The sequence below is a fragment of the Megalops cyprinoides genome, chromosome 17 (genome assembly GCF_013368585.1).
Source record: "Megalops cyprinoides isolate fMegCyp1 chromosome 17, fMegCyp1.pri, whole genome shotgun sequence".
Lineage (NCBI taxonomy): Eukaryota > Metazoa > Chordata > Actinopteri > Elopiformes > Megalopidae > Megalops > Megalops cyprinoides.
Window position 1 is genome coordinate 239,242 of NC_050599.1, and position 18,873 is coordinate 258,114.

General features: G+C 42.0%; 1 protein-coding gene across 1 annotated transcript; it reads left to right on the forward strand.

The window, feature by feature from the left end:
* The first annotated feature begins 1,849 nt into the window (after positions 1-1,849).
* LOC118791964 (apolipoprotein B-100-like) lies at positions 1,850-18,608 on the forward strand. The gene is made up of 26 exons (XM_036549562.1): positions 1,850-1,949; positions 2,484-2,528; positions 3,421-3,533; positions 3,643-3,788; positions 4,324-4,471; positions 4,877-5,029; positions 5,363-5,487; positions 5,754-5,839; positions 6,055-6,505; positions 6,723-6,840; positions 6,935-7,081; positions 7,192-7,403; positions 7,510-7,738; positions 7,917-8,096; positions 8,218-8,421; positions 9,266-9,433; positions 9,553-9,758; positions 9,873-10,055; positions 10,160-10,290; positions 10,410-10,611; positions 10,710-10,882; positions 11,000-11,175; positions 11,392-11,504; positions 11,634-12,007; positions 12,263-16,959; positions 17,147-18,608. The coding sequence occupies exons 1-26, from the start codon at positions 1,895-1,897 to the stop codon at positions 18,308-18,310; spliced, it is 9,999 nt and encodes a 3,332-aa protein (XP_036405455.1). The 5' UTR covers positions 1,850-1,894; the 3' UTR covers positions 18,311-18,608.
* The last annotated feature ends 265 nt before the right edge of the window (positions 18,609-18,873 follow it).

Consider the following 18,873-nt stretch of genomic DNA (forward strand, 5'->3'; position numbering starts at 1 on the left):
ATAATATATATTTATATATGTATATATATATATATAATATAGTGTTCTCTACAAACCCAAAGGAGAAGAGAAAAATAGCACTAATTAAATTAATACAATTAAGTAGCAGTTAATACAAATGAACCAAGAGAGATACCTAGAGGTACCCAGAGAAATATTTATATGCATATGCAGGTGTGAAGTCCCTGTGACTGCCATTTTCATTACAGGTTGATCTTGTTAATTGGTGTTTACACAAAATGTTATATATAGACACATGAGCTGTGTAAAGGGTATTCTTACATTCTGCTCTTACCTCAGTAGATATCTAGCTGTATAAGTGAATAACATGTAAAAGTAAAAAAAAAAAAATGTATAATAATGTAATGTAATGAAATGTAATGTAATATAATGAAATGTAATGTAATGAAATGTAATAAAATGAAATGTAATGTAATGTATGTGACAGTGCTACATTGTCCCTTCTTGTTGATGATTAGCTGTGTAAACCCAAAAAATTAAATGACCAGTAAGAGTTCCACAACAAAAATTTGTTTAAGAAGAAAAAAATAAATACTGATAAGCCAGTAAATTAAACAAAATATGTACTCATAAGGTAAAAAAATCTGTGCATCCTAAAGCAACTCACATTTATAAACAACTCTTTTTGCAACAGTAAAAACATTCACACAGCATTATGGCATCTACACAACTGAATACTTTTCTTTGCTTGGCAGAAATAACACTGGCCATATAACCTACTTATACTGTTTAATATTTATAGAGGCAATTAAGATGTACCTTGGTCAACAGTACAATGGCAGTGCCCCACATCTGAACTGACCTCACAACCCTAAGAATACAAATCCTGTTTTTAACCACTATGCTATAAGTTACAGCATTCAGCAGAATCAAATCATAAAGTCAGCAGCTCCACATTAAAATTCATCTAATCTCATGGATAGAATCAAGACTGAATCATAAATGATAAATGCAGAGTGCCTATATAAAATGAATTTACCCAATGGATATAATTGGGTTTGAAATTGAACAAACAAAGCTCACCATTCTTCATGGTTCTACTTTCAACTTCCATTTCTGATAATTTGTGTTTGTGCTTAAAAAAATCATGAGTACAAGAAAACCACATAACATAGCAACCCAACAAAACTGATTCAACAGAAGCAATTCAGTAATCGCAAGATCTTGTAAGCAGATGAGAACATTTTTAGACTGTATATATGTATATTTATGTGCGTGTGTGTCTATATATTTATGTATAAATGATCAGTATTGACCTGCTCTGGTTAAGAGCATCTGCTAAATGACTAACTGTAAACACGTTAATGACTCACCCAGAACAGTTTGTTACTTCCACCCATCTCTACACGTGGCTAATTTGTTAAAAAAAAAAGAAAGTAAAAGATTTCTTTATTAGTTTTCTTATAAGCCTTGTTGTAGGATGTCTATGCTCAAGCAATGAAAAACACACTTCATAAAATTAAAGAAACAACAGCCGCATTTTAAAAATTCAGATGATGGTGTTCAGTGCAATTTATGGAACTAGCAAAAACAGCAAGCAACAGACACCTAGCAACAACATTTTAAGACATGCCTTACTGACAAGAGAAAGAGAAAATCAATTGAAGAAGAAGAAAGATAATCCACTGCAATCAGAGAGTCCCATCAAGTCCAGTGCTGACAATCAATTCTTAGTAGTGTTTATGATATGAGTCGCCTTTGTCCTGCCACACGGACGCTCTGAACTTTGGAGCTGCAGCAGCACTTTTGCAACTCGGACGGGCCTGGGGCCTGGCTGGCTGGGGTATAAAAGGCAGGGGCTGGAGCCGTGGAATCAGTCTTGACTCAAAGAAGACTCGCTAAAGCCAAGGAACAGAGCTGCATCGAACCCATCATGGGGGACACAAAGCTCTGCCTTTTGCTGCTTCTTTGCGCCTACGCCTTGGCCCGTAAGTACCATAATGTAATGTAATCTAATAAAAGTACCTGGATACCTTAGATAACCTGGAGAAGAGTTCTTTGAGGTGAATTACTGAATTGCAAAGACAGATTAATAAGTGAAACAGCAAGTTATGAAATGCAGACAGACCCAAAAACCAAGCAATACAGCAAAAACCATTGGTTTGTGATGTCCGAATTGCCATCCATGCATGATACCATATACAGTGAATGTGAAGGCATAATATTAAAATGGGACCTTCAATCTCATTTTCAATGATTTTGTAAAAAGATTTATTAAGGGTTGCTCTTTTAAATTGTTCAAGAAGGTATTTACTTCTATTTTACAATCATACTACCTACAAACACATCCTGAGGAAGGACACCGATCTTGACTATTGCAGGAAACTGTGGAAGGTTAAGGCTTATTCCATGCTGGGAACCATGGGTGGGAACCCATGGTTCCCCTATGTAGACACAATCATTCACAGTACAGCATTATAATAAGGTGTTATATTACGGTGTTATGTGCATTTCCTTTGCAGAGGAAGGCGTCAGCAGCACTGAGGAGCAATCTCCAGCATGCTTACGTAAGTCAGCATTTTTTACTTCAGTTCTTTTCAGGCCAAAACGTTTTATTTTTTGCATTTATGTCATGTATTTCCACTTTGAGTGGCCAAGTGTTTACAAATGTGATGTACTATTTTTTGCAACAAATGACATATTGTATATTTATTTATAAATTATATAAAATAGGAGCATAGTTGAACATACACAAAAACTACATTTTATATGAAATTATGTATATTAAATAACTTTATAGTTCCATTACTTTGATATGTATGTTGCTTGCGTAACTTTTCTGAAAGAAAAAGGGATTCTTATAATGGTTCGGGCTACCTTTTCAATACCTGTGTTTTAATTTAATTATAGATTAGAATAATTATTCAGAAGAGTATAATATTGGTTGTTTAATCAATGATTTCTTTACTATAGATATTATAGTGCCGTAAAGCGTTTACTTTGATCATAGTTCATGGGGTTTTGGGAGCAGAAGACACGTTATACACTGTAGCACAGAGATGCCAGTGGCTGGGGAAACAGGGCTGAAGGCTGTGTGTCTGTAACAGCTGTGGACTTCGCCTCCCAACAGCACCTCCATAATATGTTGTGCAACATATTACCTCTTCAACTCACCCCAGTACCTGTTCCAGATTATCTCTTGCACCTTTTGACTTTTGGACCCTTGCTGACGAAAGCACTGTCCATGTCCAAGGCTCCAGTTGGCTGAGTCAACATTATCCATTAGATCATAATCAAGAAAATTCCAGAGTCCAGGTCCACTTATCATAAAGTATCAGCCTCAGATTATAAGTGTTTCAACACCGCCCCACTACAATCAAATTATCTACAGATTCAGCCTTTACCGCAAATCATTTTTGTTATGCACCTTAAGTATGTAAAGTTTGCTACTCTTTACAGTGGCAACACGATTCAAGAGCTTTAAGAAATATGTGTACCAGTACGAAGCCGAGACCCTGAATGGAGTGAGCGGAGCCTCCAACCACAGGAACGGTGCCAAAGTCACCTGTAAGGTAGGTGTGATCACACAGTCCTGACCTGATTCCTGTCTGAGTCAGTTTTGGAAAGCTACCCTGTAGGCCTGCAGAAACAGTGTTTCTTTAACTGCTCTTCCTCCTGCAGGTCGTGATCGATGTGCCTCAGACATGCAGCTACATAGTGTCCACCCCCGAGTGCACTCTGAGCGAGGTGTCTGACATCGATGCCGAGGGGCTGCCCGTGTACGCACCGGCTGCCGGAGCTGATGCCTTCCAGGCCGCCATGGAGAAGTACGTTCCAAACTCTGTTCACAGGCCCAGAGGGCACTCTATCCCATGATCTGGGCGGGAGTGTAGCATAGTGGTTAAGGAGCAGGACTTGTAACCGAAAGGTTGCCGGTTCAATCCCCGCTGGGACACTGCTGCTGTACCCTTGGGCAAGGTACTGAACCCACAGTTGCCTCAGTAAATATCCAGCTGTATAAATGGATAACATTGTAAAGAACTGTAACCTATGTAAGTCGCTTTGGATAAAAGCGTCTGCCAAATGAATAAATGTAAATGTAAATGTAAATAATCTACCTCTACTTGGCCAGAGCCCAGAACACCACAAAATGGGGGAAAGTTTGAAAATAATGGTGCAATAAATACTGGCATAAACTAAACACACAGCACAAAACAATCTGTAGTCCTTTGAGATCTTGTATAAGTATCATGCAACATAAAGGAGCCACTTCCTGGAAAAAGGAATGACCTTAATTACAGAGAATAAGATATGATTCAGGCTGCATGGAAATGACTAGCATCTCTTCTCACCCTTGTCCAGGAACCCACTGAAGCTGACTGTGGAGGGTGAGTCTAAGGTGAGCCTGTTCCCTGAGGCAGATGAGCCCACCAACATCCTCAACATCAAGAGAGGAATCATCTCTGCCCTGCTGGTGCCAGTGCTGGAGGAGGAGAAAAACAGCAACATGGTAGGTGCTCGTGCTGTGTGTTGTTAAACAGATATGACTAAAACAAGACAAATCAAGTTAAGTCATGTGGTCTAATCAAAATAAAAAACAATACATTAACCTACTCAATATGTTATTTTGATAGTAGTGTGTTGTAGCCTACTGTATATCATCAAGAGTTCTTACTCAAGGTGTGAAATGGCTCAGTAGACAGAATATATAATCCTTATGGAACAACGAATGGTTTTCCATTTATTGGTAGTCACAGCAGGTAACACATGTATAAAACATTACAACACTAATCTGTCAATATCTTCAAACTATTTGAGTGTTAAAGTGAGAATAGTTTGCAGTTCTGTGTGTATCCTGTGCCCAAATGGTGAGTATGTGTGGTTCTTAGGTGCTGTTGTTTCCTTTTTCCTCCAGGCCACTCTTCATGGTCTGTGCAGCACTGACTTCACTGTCAACACCAGGGAGGACATTGCCACCGATGTCACCGTCACAAGAGACCTGTCTCATTGCGACAGTTTCCGTCCCAGCAAGGACCTCACCAGCCCCCTGGCACTCATCTCTGGCCTGGTGAGTATTTATGAGTATTCACAGGGAGTTAAATAAATTAAAAAAAAAAACAAACCTATAGCAAGAGATTATCAAGTCTGAATATGGGTGCATGAGGCATAGTCCTAGGGTTTGTGTCTTCAGCTGAATACCTGATATTTGAGGTGCCTCACTTCAATTAAAAAATTCTGGCATGGTCCTAATTCATTACATTACATTCATTTAGCAGATGCTCTTATCCAGAGCGACTTCCAGCACAACAGAACACAATTCAAGTTGCTTTAGCTGTTATAATCATTAACGTGAATATAATCACGAATATAATATAATGTGTATGTGTCTCCCTGTCTATAGAACCTTCCCCTTTCCACACTGATCAGCAGCACCCAGACCTGCAACTACAAGTTTGACAACAAGAAGAAGCACATGACTGAGGGCACCTGCACTGAGAAACACATCTTCCTACCTTTCTCTCACGAGTAAGTCCCACAAATACCCCTTAGCTCTCTGCACTTGCATGTGGCCACAGGGTTACAGCAAATGTCTGTGCCAATTTCTTTCTGCTACTTGCACACTAATAGCTCCATCATATTGGTGTCTCCCTCTTGGTGTTTTTTGAAATAGCAGTTTAATATCTCTTTCAGTTATAATTTACCTCTCACTCTCTCAGAGCACATGAATATAGGATCCTGATCTTATTCAGTATCATATTCTGAGCCATTCCTCCCCATTCCTTCCCACACAGGGAAGAGTATGGAATTTCAGCCCTGGTGAAACAGACCGTGACCCTGCAGGAGTCCAGCAAGATCAACGACAGGGTTTTTGATTACAGTAAGAGTCACTTCTGTCCAAAATTCAGCATCCATTTGAATGAATACATGCCAGAGCATTCATTCTGAAATTGAATGGGAATGAAAAACAAAAAGCTTATTTACTTTGTTCCTCAACTCAGCATCTTAGCAAACTGTTCATTTCCTACAATATTACCAAAGGAGTCTGATTTTATAATTTTCGAGGGGTTAACTCACCCGTCTCATTCTGTGTAGATGAGGCTAACCTGAAGGCCCTGCAGCTGGAGGCTGTTGAAGACAAGGCTCCCATCCAGACTAAGGACGCTGTGCTGGCCACTCTGAGGGAACTGAGCACCCTTTCCCAGACCCATCAGGGGAAGCAACGTGCCAGCCTCTTCCTGAAGCTGGTGACTCAGATCCGAGGTCTGAAGATCGAGGCCCTGGGCCCAGCTGTCCCAGAGATGGTTGAGGTTTCCGGGCCCCTGACTTGGCAGGCTCTGGCCCAGTGTGGGACCCCTGAGTGCAGCAGTGCCATCCTGCAGGTGCTGAGCACCATGGACAAAACTGCTGTTGAGGTTGATGCTGCCGTCTATGCTATGGGGCTCCTGACCAACCCCAGCAACCACCTCGTCCAGGGCATGTTAAGCATGGCACAGCACAAGCCGAGCAAGCCCATAATGTATGCCCTAAGCCACAGTGTTAGGAGGTAAGTAAAGACTGCTGTTATTAAATTCTTCAGTCTGACTAATTCTCAACATCCTATTAAATATAATCCCTTTTATAAATGTTGGAATATTTAATGACGTGGAGAGTTGCTCACTGATGGATATATTAGGGGGAGCATCCACATTTGCGGTATAGCTGTTTAATCCAACATGTCTAACAGCTTTTCTTATTGGTTTTCACTATGTTGTCATCTCCAGGTTCTACCAGGCTGAGGGCAAGGTCACTCCTGAGATCACTGCAGTTGCGGAGTACATTGCTTCCCTGCTTGGTAGTGACTGTGCAGGTGACAAGGACCAGACTTTCCTGACCTTGAGGGTATGTATGCTATACTGTGTCTGTCTCACAGTGTCTTTTCTCAGATGTTCAGAGCTATTTGCTCAGTTGCAGTATGACCCCCCTTGTTTTTCAGGTCCTTGGAAACATGGGCAAAGCCATGGAGGCTGCTGATCCAGCTCTAAAGTCCACTCTCATCAAATGCATGAGGCAGCCTGTCACCACTCTGTCCGTCCAGCAGGCTGCCATCCAGGCCTTCAGGCAGATGTCCGTCACTGGAGAGGTAAACTAACCCTCTTCCATCTTCACCATTTAATCCGTCTCTCCATCCATCACACTTACATAGCAATCATAGAACTGTTTCACAGAGGATGCATGTATGTCTTTGACTAGGTCCGGAGTAACATCCAGAAGGTATTCCAGTACAGTAAGGGAGCTGTACAGAAGCGGATTGCAGCCTACCTAATACTGATGAAGGACCCTGAGGCAACTGACATTGAGATAGTGAAGAAAATTCTGACACAGGAGCAGAACATGCAGGTCAAGTCTTTTGTGGCATCCCACATCTACAACATCGTGAACTCAAAGGGTCCTGAAACAGAAGAGTACGTACATTTACACATCCAAGCAAAGTGGAACAGAATTTTACAAACCGTTTTTAGATTTAGGATGCAATGGTCAAGAATCTTTCTCTTTTCTACATCCTGGTAGGTTAAGGAGAAAGATCATTGAGGCTATGCAAGACAATGAAGTTACCACCCACTTTGAGTACACCAAGTTCTCTCGCAACTACAAGCTGGACACTTCTGTGGCAACAGAAGATCCCTTGATGGCCACTATGCAAGGAAACATGATATTTGATCCCACTGGCTACGTGCCTAAAGAGGTCATGCTGGAGACTACCCTGAAGGCCTTTGGATACAACTTAGACATGTTAGAGGTATGACTAAAACACACATACTTCTTTCAGAACAGCCTAATGTAGCCAGTATCAGCCAACTTAAAATTTGTATCTTTATGACTTGTAATGATTTCTTTCCTGAGAAGTTTCTTTCTTTCATCTTTGCTGAGATCCAAAAGGCTTTCAGCCCACACATACTGTGAATTTTCTTTTTAAGGTTGGCATAGAAGGAAAGGGATTTGAACCAACAATTGAAGCTCTGTTTGGAGAGAATGGCTTCTTCCCTGACACTGTGTCAAAAGCTATGTACTGGGTTGAGGACAAGATGCCAAACAAAGTCAATGAAGTTCTGAAAAACTGGATCAATCCCCAGAGAAATGAAAGAATGAAGAGACAGGTATTCAAAACAAAACCCAGTCTTTATTTTCTTCTCCAGTATGCACTCTCTTTCAATTTAATTTGTCTACCATTTAAAAAGACACTTCTGTGATCACTATTCTGTTATTCCTTACCTGCAGGTTCCAGAGAACCTCCTGAGGGAAATTGCACGCAATGCCAATAAGCTGGTGAAGGAACTGCAGTCCCAGGATTCCCCAGAGGCTATGGCCTATTTAAGGATAATGGGGGCAGAGCTTGGATACCTGAAGGCTAGCGAACTGAAAAACCTGGCACAATCTGGGACCATCTATGCCGAGATTTTTTCTAAGATGATGCCAACTAAGGTAGTGCCACTTGCAAACACAGCATAGTATTTGCAATGTCAAAACTGTCATGCATGTCATGGGTTCTGAATACAGACTCACTGTACTCTGAGCTTTAACATAGCCATAGAACATACAGAAGTGCTTAGTCCTATTTTTTTTTTTTTTTTTTTTTTTTTTACAGCCAAAGAAATACATCCATCTTTTTCCCTAACTCACCAGCTTGATGTCATTTACTATAAATCATATTCCTCACCAAATGCATAAAATATTCTATATATAATGCATCTCAAAAAGTATTTACCCTCACAGTTCCATTTTCAGTAATCCAGTTTAGAAGTAATTAACATGTGAACACTGAAAAACAATCAAATGAAAAATATAAAGCTGCTATAAGTCTGAACCATATGAATGCCCTTCCTCTAACTGATTCTTCACTTCACAGACAATGGAGATAGAGTGTACCCTTACATTACATTTTAAATATGAAATGTGTCATGTGTTTTATGGTACTCTCATTTCAGTCTGTATGGTTCATGCAACTGATGTAAAATAATATTGACCTACTTCAATTCAATTTATAAATCTACTCTGTGAGAATATTACAATGACAAACTGCTTATTTCTATGCTTTCAAAAGCAATTTTCTGAAATTACTTTGAAAAAAAGACCAGCAATGACCTGAAAGGGAAATCGTTCATAAAATACTTTAGATTGATGAATCAGACATTACTAACAATCTATTGTATTCTTTATAAATGTACGTAAGGTGTATAAACATCACCCATGATCCATGATATTATTTCCTGCCAGAAACTTTGTTTTTTGCTACCATATAATCCTCTTTTGCCTTTTCTGATTTCAGTTCTTGAAATCTCTGCTGTCCAGCACTGAAAATGAATTCTTTGTCCACTACATCTTCATGGACAATGACTTTTCCCTGCCAACTGCTTCTGGCTTCCCCCTGAAAGTCTCTCTATCAGGTACCTTTGCCCCTGGAGCCAAGGGAGGCCTGACAATTGCACCTGGAATGGTAAGGATCCATGCTTTCTTTCCCAGACAACACTAATGCAAGCCTTTATAAATGAAGAAGAGCTTGCTATTTCTAAAATGAAATACAACATTTTCTCACTGTGCTGACTTTACCCACAGCACAAAGTGTCTTTCATGCCTTCCGTTGGAGTGGAATTTGTGACACAGATGGGCATCCACATTCCTGAATTTGTCATCTCTGGTATAGAGATGCACACCAGCATCTACCATGAGAGTGCACTCAATGCCAGACTTGACATGAGTGACAATCAGATCAAGCTGGCCATCCCTGCTCCTCAGGGTACCACCCAGCTCTTTGGAATCAGGTAGGCCTCAGTCGTTCTTTGACTGACATTATTGTACCTGAAGATTGTTGAGTTTCTCTGATAGTTAAATAAACACTTTGGGTTTTTTACCTATTTGTTTTGCTGCATTCTCAGCAACAGACTGCTGTCTGTGACCTCTGGTCAGAGTAAAGTCTTGCCTCCGATGGCAGAGGGCAGGACTGATTCTGTGACATGCAGCCCGCTCTTTTCTGGAGTGCAGTACTGCACCACCCTGCGCTACTCTGATGCCAGTTCCAACAATGCTGCTCCCTACTTCCCTCTGACCGGAGAAACAGAGTAAGTGCTATGCTTCAGGAGCACTGCAGTTGATTGTGTTTGTATCTCTTTATTTGATAAAGTAATAATCCAGGGTGCTGATCTGAAAACCACTGTTCCTGTAGATTTGCCTTGGAGATCCAGCCCACTGGTGAGGTCACTGAATACACTGCCGCCTTCACCTATGAGCTCCTGAAAGAGGGCAAAGACGGACGCCAGAAGGTGGATACCCTGAAGATGACCCTGAAGACAGAGGGTACAGACATCGCTTGAGGGCTAATCATGATGATTATTTTTAATAATGATGAACAGTGAATGTGTTGCATATTTACTGTCTGGTCAGCACTGAATGAACCCTGCTTCTCTTTGTCTCAGGTGCAGAGCCTTCTGAAGCCACAGCCACTCTGAAGTACAACAGGAACAGGAATACCCTCTCCACCGACATCCAGATCCCTGACTACGATGTGGAGGCTGGAATCAGACTGGGCATCACCGACAGCAGCACTAAGGGGAAGAAGATCACCTTTGACATCACCAACAAAAATATCCCACAGCTGTCCCTAGTTGGCCGTGCCAAGTAAGCAAACACTGTTTTTCCTTACCCACTCAATGTTTTGTATACAGGTCATCTGAGTTATATCAAGCTAACTATGCTTATTCTGTTCTTTTCTGCAGACTTGAGGAGATGAAGGACGGTTTGCTGCAGGTCCAGCTGTCCATCCCCTCTCTGAAGACTGATGCCACTGTTACTGCCATGCTGAAGAGAGCTGAGGATCTGACTCTGGAACTTGAGAGTTCCATCAATATTCCTGAGACCTCCTATGTGGAAAAAGTTATCTTCAGATATGGTACACACCTCAAATATTCTGGGAGAGGGCAGGTTACAAGTCTATCTTAACCACTGTGATGCTTTATTGTACATGATCATATAATATATTGATTTAGGAAATTAATCTCATTTGCAGATGAAGATAGGGTTGAAGTTGAGTTGAAATCAGACCTGAGCTCCGAGGTCCATAAGCTCATCCCCGATGCTGAAGCCTACCCGCTGCACCTTCAGCAGCTCCTGAATGACATTCTGGACCAGAGGGTGGCTAAAACTGACATGACAATGCGCCACATCTTTTCCAAATCCGTCGAAGTAAGAAGCAACTTTAACTTTTCTTCCTTCTTCATTTCCTATTTATAGATTCCAATGTTCTTCAAATTGTAATTAAATCAAAACTGACACCTTTGGACGTCTGGAAGCGTGATTTGTTTCCAACAAATTTTAATTCTCAAATAATCCTCTGATTTCTGCTGTGTTGTTCATATTATACTATGGGTGCTACATTTTAGAAATGATGTCTTTCTGCAGGCTACCAGCATCTGGTTGGACAAATTTGCTGTTGATGTCCCCTATATGGAGAACCTGAGGAACATCCCAGACTTCACCCTGCCTGCTATGCCTGAAAAATTGTTCCTGTACTCGTAAGTATTCGTTGTATAAATTTTTTATTTTACATGGTTAACACTGTATTTTGTGAATTTGTTGAACCACACTCCCTAGTTTCCTGAGAACTTACTGATTAAATTAATATATCATTTTTCCTCTGGCAGAGAGAGTGTATTCCGATACCAGTTCAACAAGGATCATATCACCCTCACAGTCCCTCTGCCTCTGGGTGGTACATCATCTACAGATCTTGGCATCCCCCCTACTGTGACTATTCCTCAGCTGTCTATTCCCAAGATTGGCCTGGAAATTCCCTCCAGAGAGGTCAGCATCCCCGCCTTTTCCATACCCCCCAGCTACGAGCTACCACTTCCCCTCATTGGAATGGCTGAGGTGTCTGCCAAGGTCAACAGCAACTTCTACAACTGGGAGTGGTCAGTCTCTGGTGGAAACAATACAGTGGATACCTCCAGCTACATCCTTAAGTACCAAGTCATGGCTGACTGTCCCCTGGAGCTCCTGTCATACAAAATTGAAGGTAAACCTTTTGTATGCTTTTTCTTAATTTAAATGTGGTTAAAGTATAGATTTGTTACCAATTTTCTTACCAAAAATATTCCATGATAAATCACTTCTAAATTTTAAATTGGTTGCCTGCCTTAAGCATTCCTACATTTTAATACTCAATTCTTGCTTATAAATAAGCATCAGAGGGAATAACATAACTCTTGACTTGTTTTCTGCACAATGATGTCTGACTTTAACGTCTGGCTCACCCTATGTTTCCGTATAGGAACTGGAACGATCGATTTGGATACCCTTGAATACATGAAGACTCTTCTTAACGGCTCCCTTAGCCATAAGCTCATTGATGCTCGCTTCAGTTTTGCAGAATCTGTGAGTGGCAGTGACCTTATGAAGGGAACAGGCAACTATAAGATAGAAGCCTCCAGCCCCCTGGGTCTATCAACATCCCTTATTATGACTAGCCAGGCCACCCTCAGCCTTGATGAAATTATGGGAGATTCTAACCTTGATGGAATGATCAAACTGGGCCCCTTGTCTGGCACCACCACATATTCTGTGTCTTACGCCTTATATCCCAGCAAGACAGAGGGCCGAGGAGAGTCAACACTGAGAGTGGACAGCCAACTGCTCGAAGTGCTTAATAAGATCAAGGGAACGTATGCTAATGGCGAGCTGTCTGTGGAGTCCAGCACTAACATGAACAATAACCATCTGAAGCATGTGACTAAGGTTGACATCAGCTACAAGGATGCCCATGTCTCCCTGAAGTCTGACTCTATATCCACAGCAATTGGAACAACTGTCCGTAACCAGGTTGAAGTCACTGCCTCCACCGAATCTGCCAGCATCAGGGTGGAGTCCCAGGCTGACAAGACACCAAATCGTGCTTACTCTCTGCTTTCCGGCTCTCTGAATGCCCGCGGCCTTGAGATCAACACTGATGCCTCCATCAACTCTGAATCCAGCCACGGTTCCCACAAGGCCACCCTGAGGATCAATGCTGATGGCATATCCACCAGTGGCACCACCACCCTGCAGAGCAGCCCACTTACATTTGAGAATGTTTTCAATGGAGGAGTTGATGGCACTGGAGCAGCTATATCCCTCAGTTCCAAGGGAACTTTTCAGCAGAACAGTGCTGACCTCAGTGTGGAGGGGAAATTTGGAGGCACTGAAGCTTACCTGAACAGTGTGTTCAACAGTAACCTTTTTGCTGTAGACTCCAGGAACACAATGAAATTCAGACTGGACCAAGAAGGTATGACCATCTCCAACAACCTGATTGGCTCACTACAGGGTGACACCACATCCTACAAGCATGATATAACAGTTTCCATGAAGCACTACATCATGAATGTGAATGTGAACAATGAGATTAAACTCCTGGAAGTGTACTTTAAAAACGAGGGACAGTTCATGCTTGAGCCTTACAAGATGAATCTGACTGGCAGTCTGAATGGAGCCTTTAGGGAGGAGGAGATTAGACATACCTATGGAATCGGCTATGCTGATCTGATTGCCAACTTAAAATGCAGCACGACTGGCAAAATCCTGGGTGCTCAGCTGGCCCAGAGCACTGACCTGGAGGTGGCTGGATTCTCCTCCAAATTAAAAAGTGTGACTAATCTCAATTCCCAACCTGTCCACCTTGATAGTTCTGTTGAAATTATTGCTGCTCCGTTCGACCTCAGCATTGATGCCAGCCTCAGCTCTGATGGTGATCTCAACCTATACGGTATACAGCACACTGGTCGGCTGTACAGCAAGTTCGTTTTGAAAGCAGAACCCCTGTCCTCTACCTGCTCACATACCTGCAGAGCCTCCACCACCCACCAGCTGGACAGAGGAGCTCCAATTGAAACCAGCTTTGACAACAAGTTTGACAGTGTGCTGAATCCCCAGGAACAGCAGATAACGTGGAGGGTGACATCAAAGCTCAACAAACATGTATACAACCAGGAAGTCAGTGCTTACAATAACCATGAGAAGATTGGACTGGAGCTGTCTGGGACAGTTCTCACAGACCTTCTGAACAAACCAGCCAGTGAGAACCAGGAGTTCGGCATCTCCGGTTTCCTGAAATACGACAAGAACAGTGACAGCCACATTATTCAGCTACCTTTTATTGAGAGTCTCCCTGCAATTTTTGATCAGCTCAAAAGCACCATTGTGACACTGAAGGACAGCAGTTTTGCTTTGTTGCAGGACATTAATGAAAAATATGAAATTAGTACTAGGATTCAAGAGATGGCACATGAACTGAAAGAAGTTATTGACAGCTTTGAGATCAAGATGTTTGTTGAGGATCTGCAAGATTTTATCTCCTCTATTAACATTGACACAGACATGGAGAAAGTAGTTGCTCTAATTTCCACCAGAACAAGCAGCATTGTTGGCTCCATCAAGGAGGAGATCAAGAAATTTGAAACTGCAAAATTACAAGAGCTATTTGACAAGCTTGAGATAGAAACCACTGTGAAGGTTATTATGGAGAAGGCTTTAGAACTCATTGAGCAATTCAAGATCAAAGAAATTATGCAGTCAGTAGTTGATGTTCTGAGATCAATTGACTTCAAAGACCTATCTGAAAAAGCCATGCAAGAGGTGAATAAGGTGGTAAATCTTCTAAAAGCAATTGACTTGAAACAAATGATTAACGACATGAAAGATTACATTGACAAAATTCTAAAGAAAGTGGAGTCATTTGATTATAAAGCATTTGCAGATGAGGTACGCCAGAAACTGGAAGAAGTGAGCCAAGTCCCAGCTTTTGGCAAGCTGTATGGTGGCTTCCAAATGAAATCACCACACTACAACCTCAAGACTGCTGCCGAGCTCAAGAACTCCACAACTAACCCAATTACCCCACTGTTCACAGCTTCTCTCACTTCTGAGGCTACATCTGACATCAACCTTCTTGCCTACACGCTGGATGCCACTGCCCGCCTTGCTGCCCCCAAAATGAAGCGGCTGCTGATTGAGGAGTCCCTGAAAGTGGGCCACACAGCCTTTTCGGTCGAGCAGCAGAGTACAGTTACGCTCTACAGTGCATCTGCTCACGCCTCAGCAAAGATTACTGCCAAGGCAACCACTGAGCCATACACTGCAGACCTGGTCAGCTCTGTCTCCCTTGTTTTGGATCGTGATCTCTCATCATCTCTGGAGACTACATACAATCACAATCTCAACATGCCATTAATTGACATCTCCAGCCAAGTCTCTGCCAACCAGAAATCAATGGCTCGCCTGGAATCAGGTGTTATCTCTGTTACTGTTGAAAATACAGGTAATGGGAAGTGGTCCTTCCTAGAGTTCTCTGATGAAGGTACCCACGAGAGCAAAGTGGAGTTTACTGTTAATGTCAACACCGCCAAGCTAACCTTCAATAGTGACATAAACAGCAAACTCCTAAAAACAAAACAGAGCGTAAAAGCTGAGTCTGTCCTCCCCAGGCACATCACTGTTGATGGACGGTCTGAGATTGAAACTCCCTTCATTAAGGAAAGCATTATGGTTCTGAGTGGACAGGTGCAAATGGAGGACCTGAAAATTCAAGTGACAGCCTCACACGATTCTAAACTGGCAGGCACTTTTGATGGAACACTGTCCAACTCAGTCAACTTTCTGGCCCATCCCTTTGAGTTTGTCCTCAACTGCAAAAACAGTGGGAATGGCAAGGCAATGTTACCATTCAAATTAACTGGAAAAATCAGCCTTCAGAATGACTACACTGTGACTTTGAACTCTGAAGTACAGCAAGTCAGCTGGGAGGGCCAAGCTAGATTCAACCAGTACAAGTATTCTCACCGTTTCACAATGGACAACAACAAGAATTCCATTGCAGTCTATGCAGCCATGAACGGTGAAGCTAATCTTGATTTGCTGAATAATCAAATTAGCATACCTGAGATTACTGTGCCTTTTACTGATATGAAAATCCCATCAGTGCAGGAATTTAATCCTTGGGAAGACGCTGGCTTGAAGAGTCTCCTGACCACCACCCACCAGACTTTTGATTTGAATGTCAATCTCCAGTATCAGAAGAACCCTGATATGTATACTATTCGCATGGACTTTGAGCCAGTCTACAAAGCCATTGATGGTAGTGCCAAGATCATGAATCAAAACTTTGCACTTGCAAGAGACATAGCAGTTGCTCTCCTCACAGCTTCATACAACCAGGCTAAGGGACAATATGAAAAATTCAAGATTGATACTTCCAAGTTGATGCCTACCACCTTCACAGTCCCTGGGTACACTGTTCCCATCTTAAACATTGAAGTTTCACCTTTCACTGCTGAATTACCTGCATTTAGCTTTGTTATACCCAAAGAAATCAACTCACCCAGCTTCAGAGTGCCATTAGTAGACTACACTGTTCCATCTTACATTATTGTCCTGCCTGTACTGGAGCTCCCTGTCCTCCATGTGCCCACATCCCTCAGCAGCCTGACCTTGCCCCGATTCACTCTGCCAACAATCCAGCAGAGCATTACCATGCCTGCAATGGGCAACCTGACCTATGATTTCTCCTTCAAGTCAGCTATGATCACCCTGAGCTCCAGTGCTGGCCTGTACAACCAGGATGACCTTGTAGCTAAGTTTGCAGTGTCCTCGGCCTCTGTGTTTGACATTCTCAAAGGAAAACTCGATGGCACTTCCACCCTAACTAGAAAAAGAAATCTGAAACTGGTTACCACCATGTCCTTGGAGCACATGAATGCTGAGGGCACCCACGACAGCACCATCGCCCTCAACAGGAAGGGCATGGAAGCGTCAGTAACAACCGTTGGCAAGGTCAGCCTGCCCACTTCAAACCTCGAGTTCAATCAGAAATTCACTGGAAATACTAAGGATGGCTTCACTGCCACAGTCTTCTCTCCATCCACCGGATCACTTGGGTTTCAGCTGCAGAGGAAGGCACTGTCACAGGTGTCTGGAAGACTGTTCAGTCGATATTTGGTGAGGCACTTTTATTTACTTATCTTCTTGTCTGATAATGTAGTCATTGTTGCTACAAAGAAATGCACTTATTTGTGTATGTCTATCTGTATTTGTTTCACAGCAAGATCACTGAGGTCAGTCTGTTTGACTTCGTTGATGATTGGCTACTTAAATTTCTTTTCTTTATTTGATTTGTTTCCTGCAGTCTGCACCTGAGAACGATGTGGACATACTCACCATAAAAGTGTCTCTGAAAGATCCTGAGAAGCTGAACTTACAGGCCTCTTGGAACATGGAGGCTCCCTATGAGATGCTTTTAGGGTTGAAAGAGAAGGTTCCTGAGATCACGTCTGTGCTATCGCTGAAGGACACCTTCTCAAACACTATTGAGAAAGTGTACAGTGAAATCCCCAAGTCTGTCGACGCTTTGCAGAGTGGCATTGAGCAGATCAAGAACCAGGGCAAGGTGATGTACAAGAGGGCTGCAAAAAATATTGCAGACATAAACCTGCAGGAAATGAGTAGAAAATTATCTACCAATGTCAGGTACCTCCTTACAGAGTACCAGAATAACATTCAAGCTCTGCTGGATGCAGTAATCACGTTCCTGAGGGAGACTGAATTCCTGCTGCCAGGGTTCAAGGAGAAGCTCACAGGAATGGAGATCTACCAGAGAATCACCCTGTTTGTAATGGGGTTAATTGAAAATGCTGTGCAGAATGTCCCAGAGTTACTGGCCTCCCACACTTACGACTTCCTTGACTACGTGAGAAATATCGAGATCACACTGCCAGGTTCCAACCATGTCATTAGTGGGAGGGCCATCCTTGATGACCTGACTTCCAACATGAAGAAGATCCAGACAGAGTTCATTTCAGTGGTAAGGAACCTGCAGGCTGTAAGACTAGATGAGGTGCTGGAGAGACTGAGGGACCTTCTACTGTCTGTTGTGGACAAAGCCGACCAGCTCATCACCTCCCTGACATCACTGAATCTAGACAAACTCTCTGCCTGGGCTGATTCCATCTATTATGATGCTGTGAACTCCAAAGCTGTGCGTGACATATCGGCACGAATCATGGAGGCTGCAGGAGCTTCTGGAGTATACCTAGAGGAAGCCACAGCAAAAATCCAAGAGGTCTACTCCCAGATGACCCTGGAGAATCTGAACACCATCCTTAAATCCTGGATTGATGCAATTGTTAAACACCTAAACTCATTTCACAACGATGTCATCGAGTTTCTGAAACAAATTTCCCAAAATATGCAGCCCTATGTGAGAGTGAGTGATAAAAAAATGGACATTGATATTCCTTTTCCATTTCTTTGGAAATCCTCTGATAACATTCCCACACAGAATGGACAATGAGCATTTTTAAACACTACCATCTGAGTGGAGAAGGTTGCTCATCAAAATAGTCACCTGCTAAGACACAAAAAATAAACACTTGTTCTTTACTTGTAACAAATTAAAGCATGTATTTAATGCAGTTATACACATGTGCTTCAAGTTAAAGCTACTGTTTTTTCTTTGTTGTATGAATTCCTAATTTAGTTTATTACCCAGTTTTAAAAAATAGCAATTCTTTGAGTCTTTGTTCCCTTTAATTCTTTTCTATTGAATATCCAATGAATGAAGGGTCTCAATAAAGACAATTTGCACTGCAGAATATATATAGCATGTTTTTAAACCTTTATTCATGTCCTTCAGTATAAACTGAAACACACATACACAAGCATTGTAAACACATACTGTTCAACTGGTTTAAATATCACCAAATTTTACAATTTTAAATGAAAATGAAAATGGTGTTACTCATATTCATGGCAAAGGACACTAAAAGTGACAACTTGAAATCACAAGAGTACTGCCCTTAAAAATGCTTTCTGAGCATTGTGCCACGGTGTTGAACACCACACGATGTTGTGATG

Bases quoted from the DNA above. Each gene is read 5' to 3' on its own strand.
- LOC118791964 (XM_036549562.1), top strand. From the start codon at position 1,895: ATGGGGGACACAAAGCTCTGCCTTTTGCTGCTTCTTTGCGCCTACGCC. The intron at 9,434-9,552 runs GTAAGGATCCAT...CTTTACCCACAG, and splicing joins TGACAATTGCACCTGGAATG to CACAAAGTGTCTTTCATGCC. The intron at 11,176-11,391 runs GTAAGAAGCAAC...GTCTTTCTGCAG, and splicing joins TCTTTTCCAAATCCGTCGAA to GCTACCAGCATCTGGTTGGA.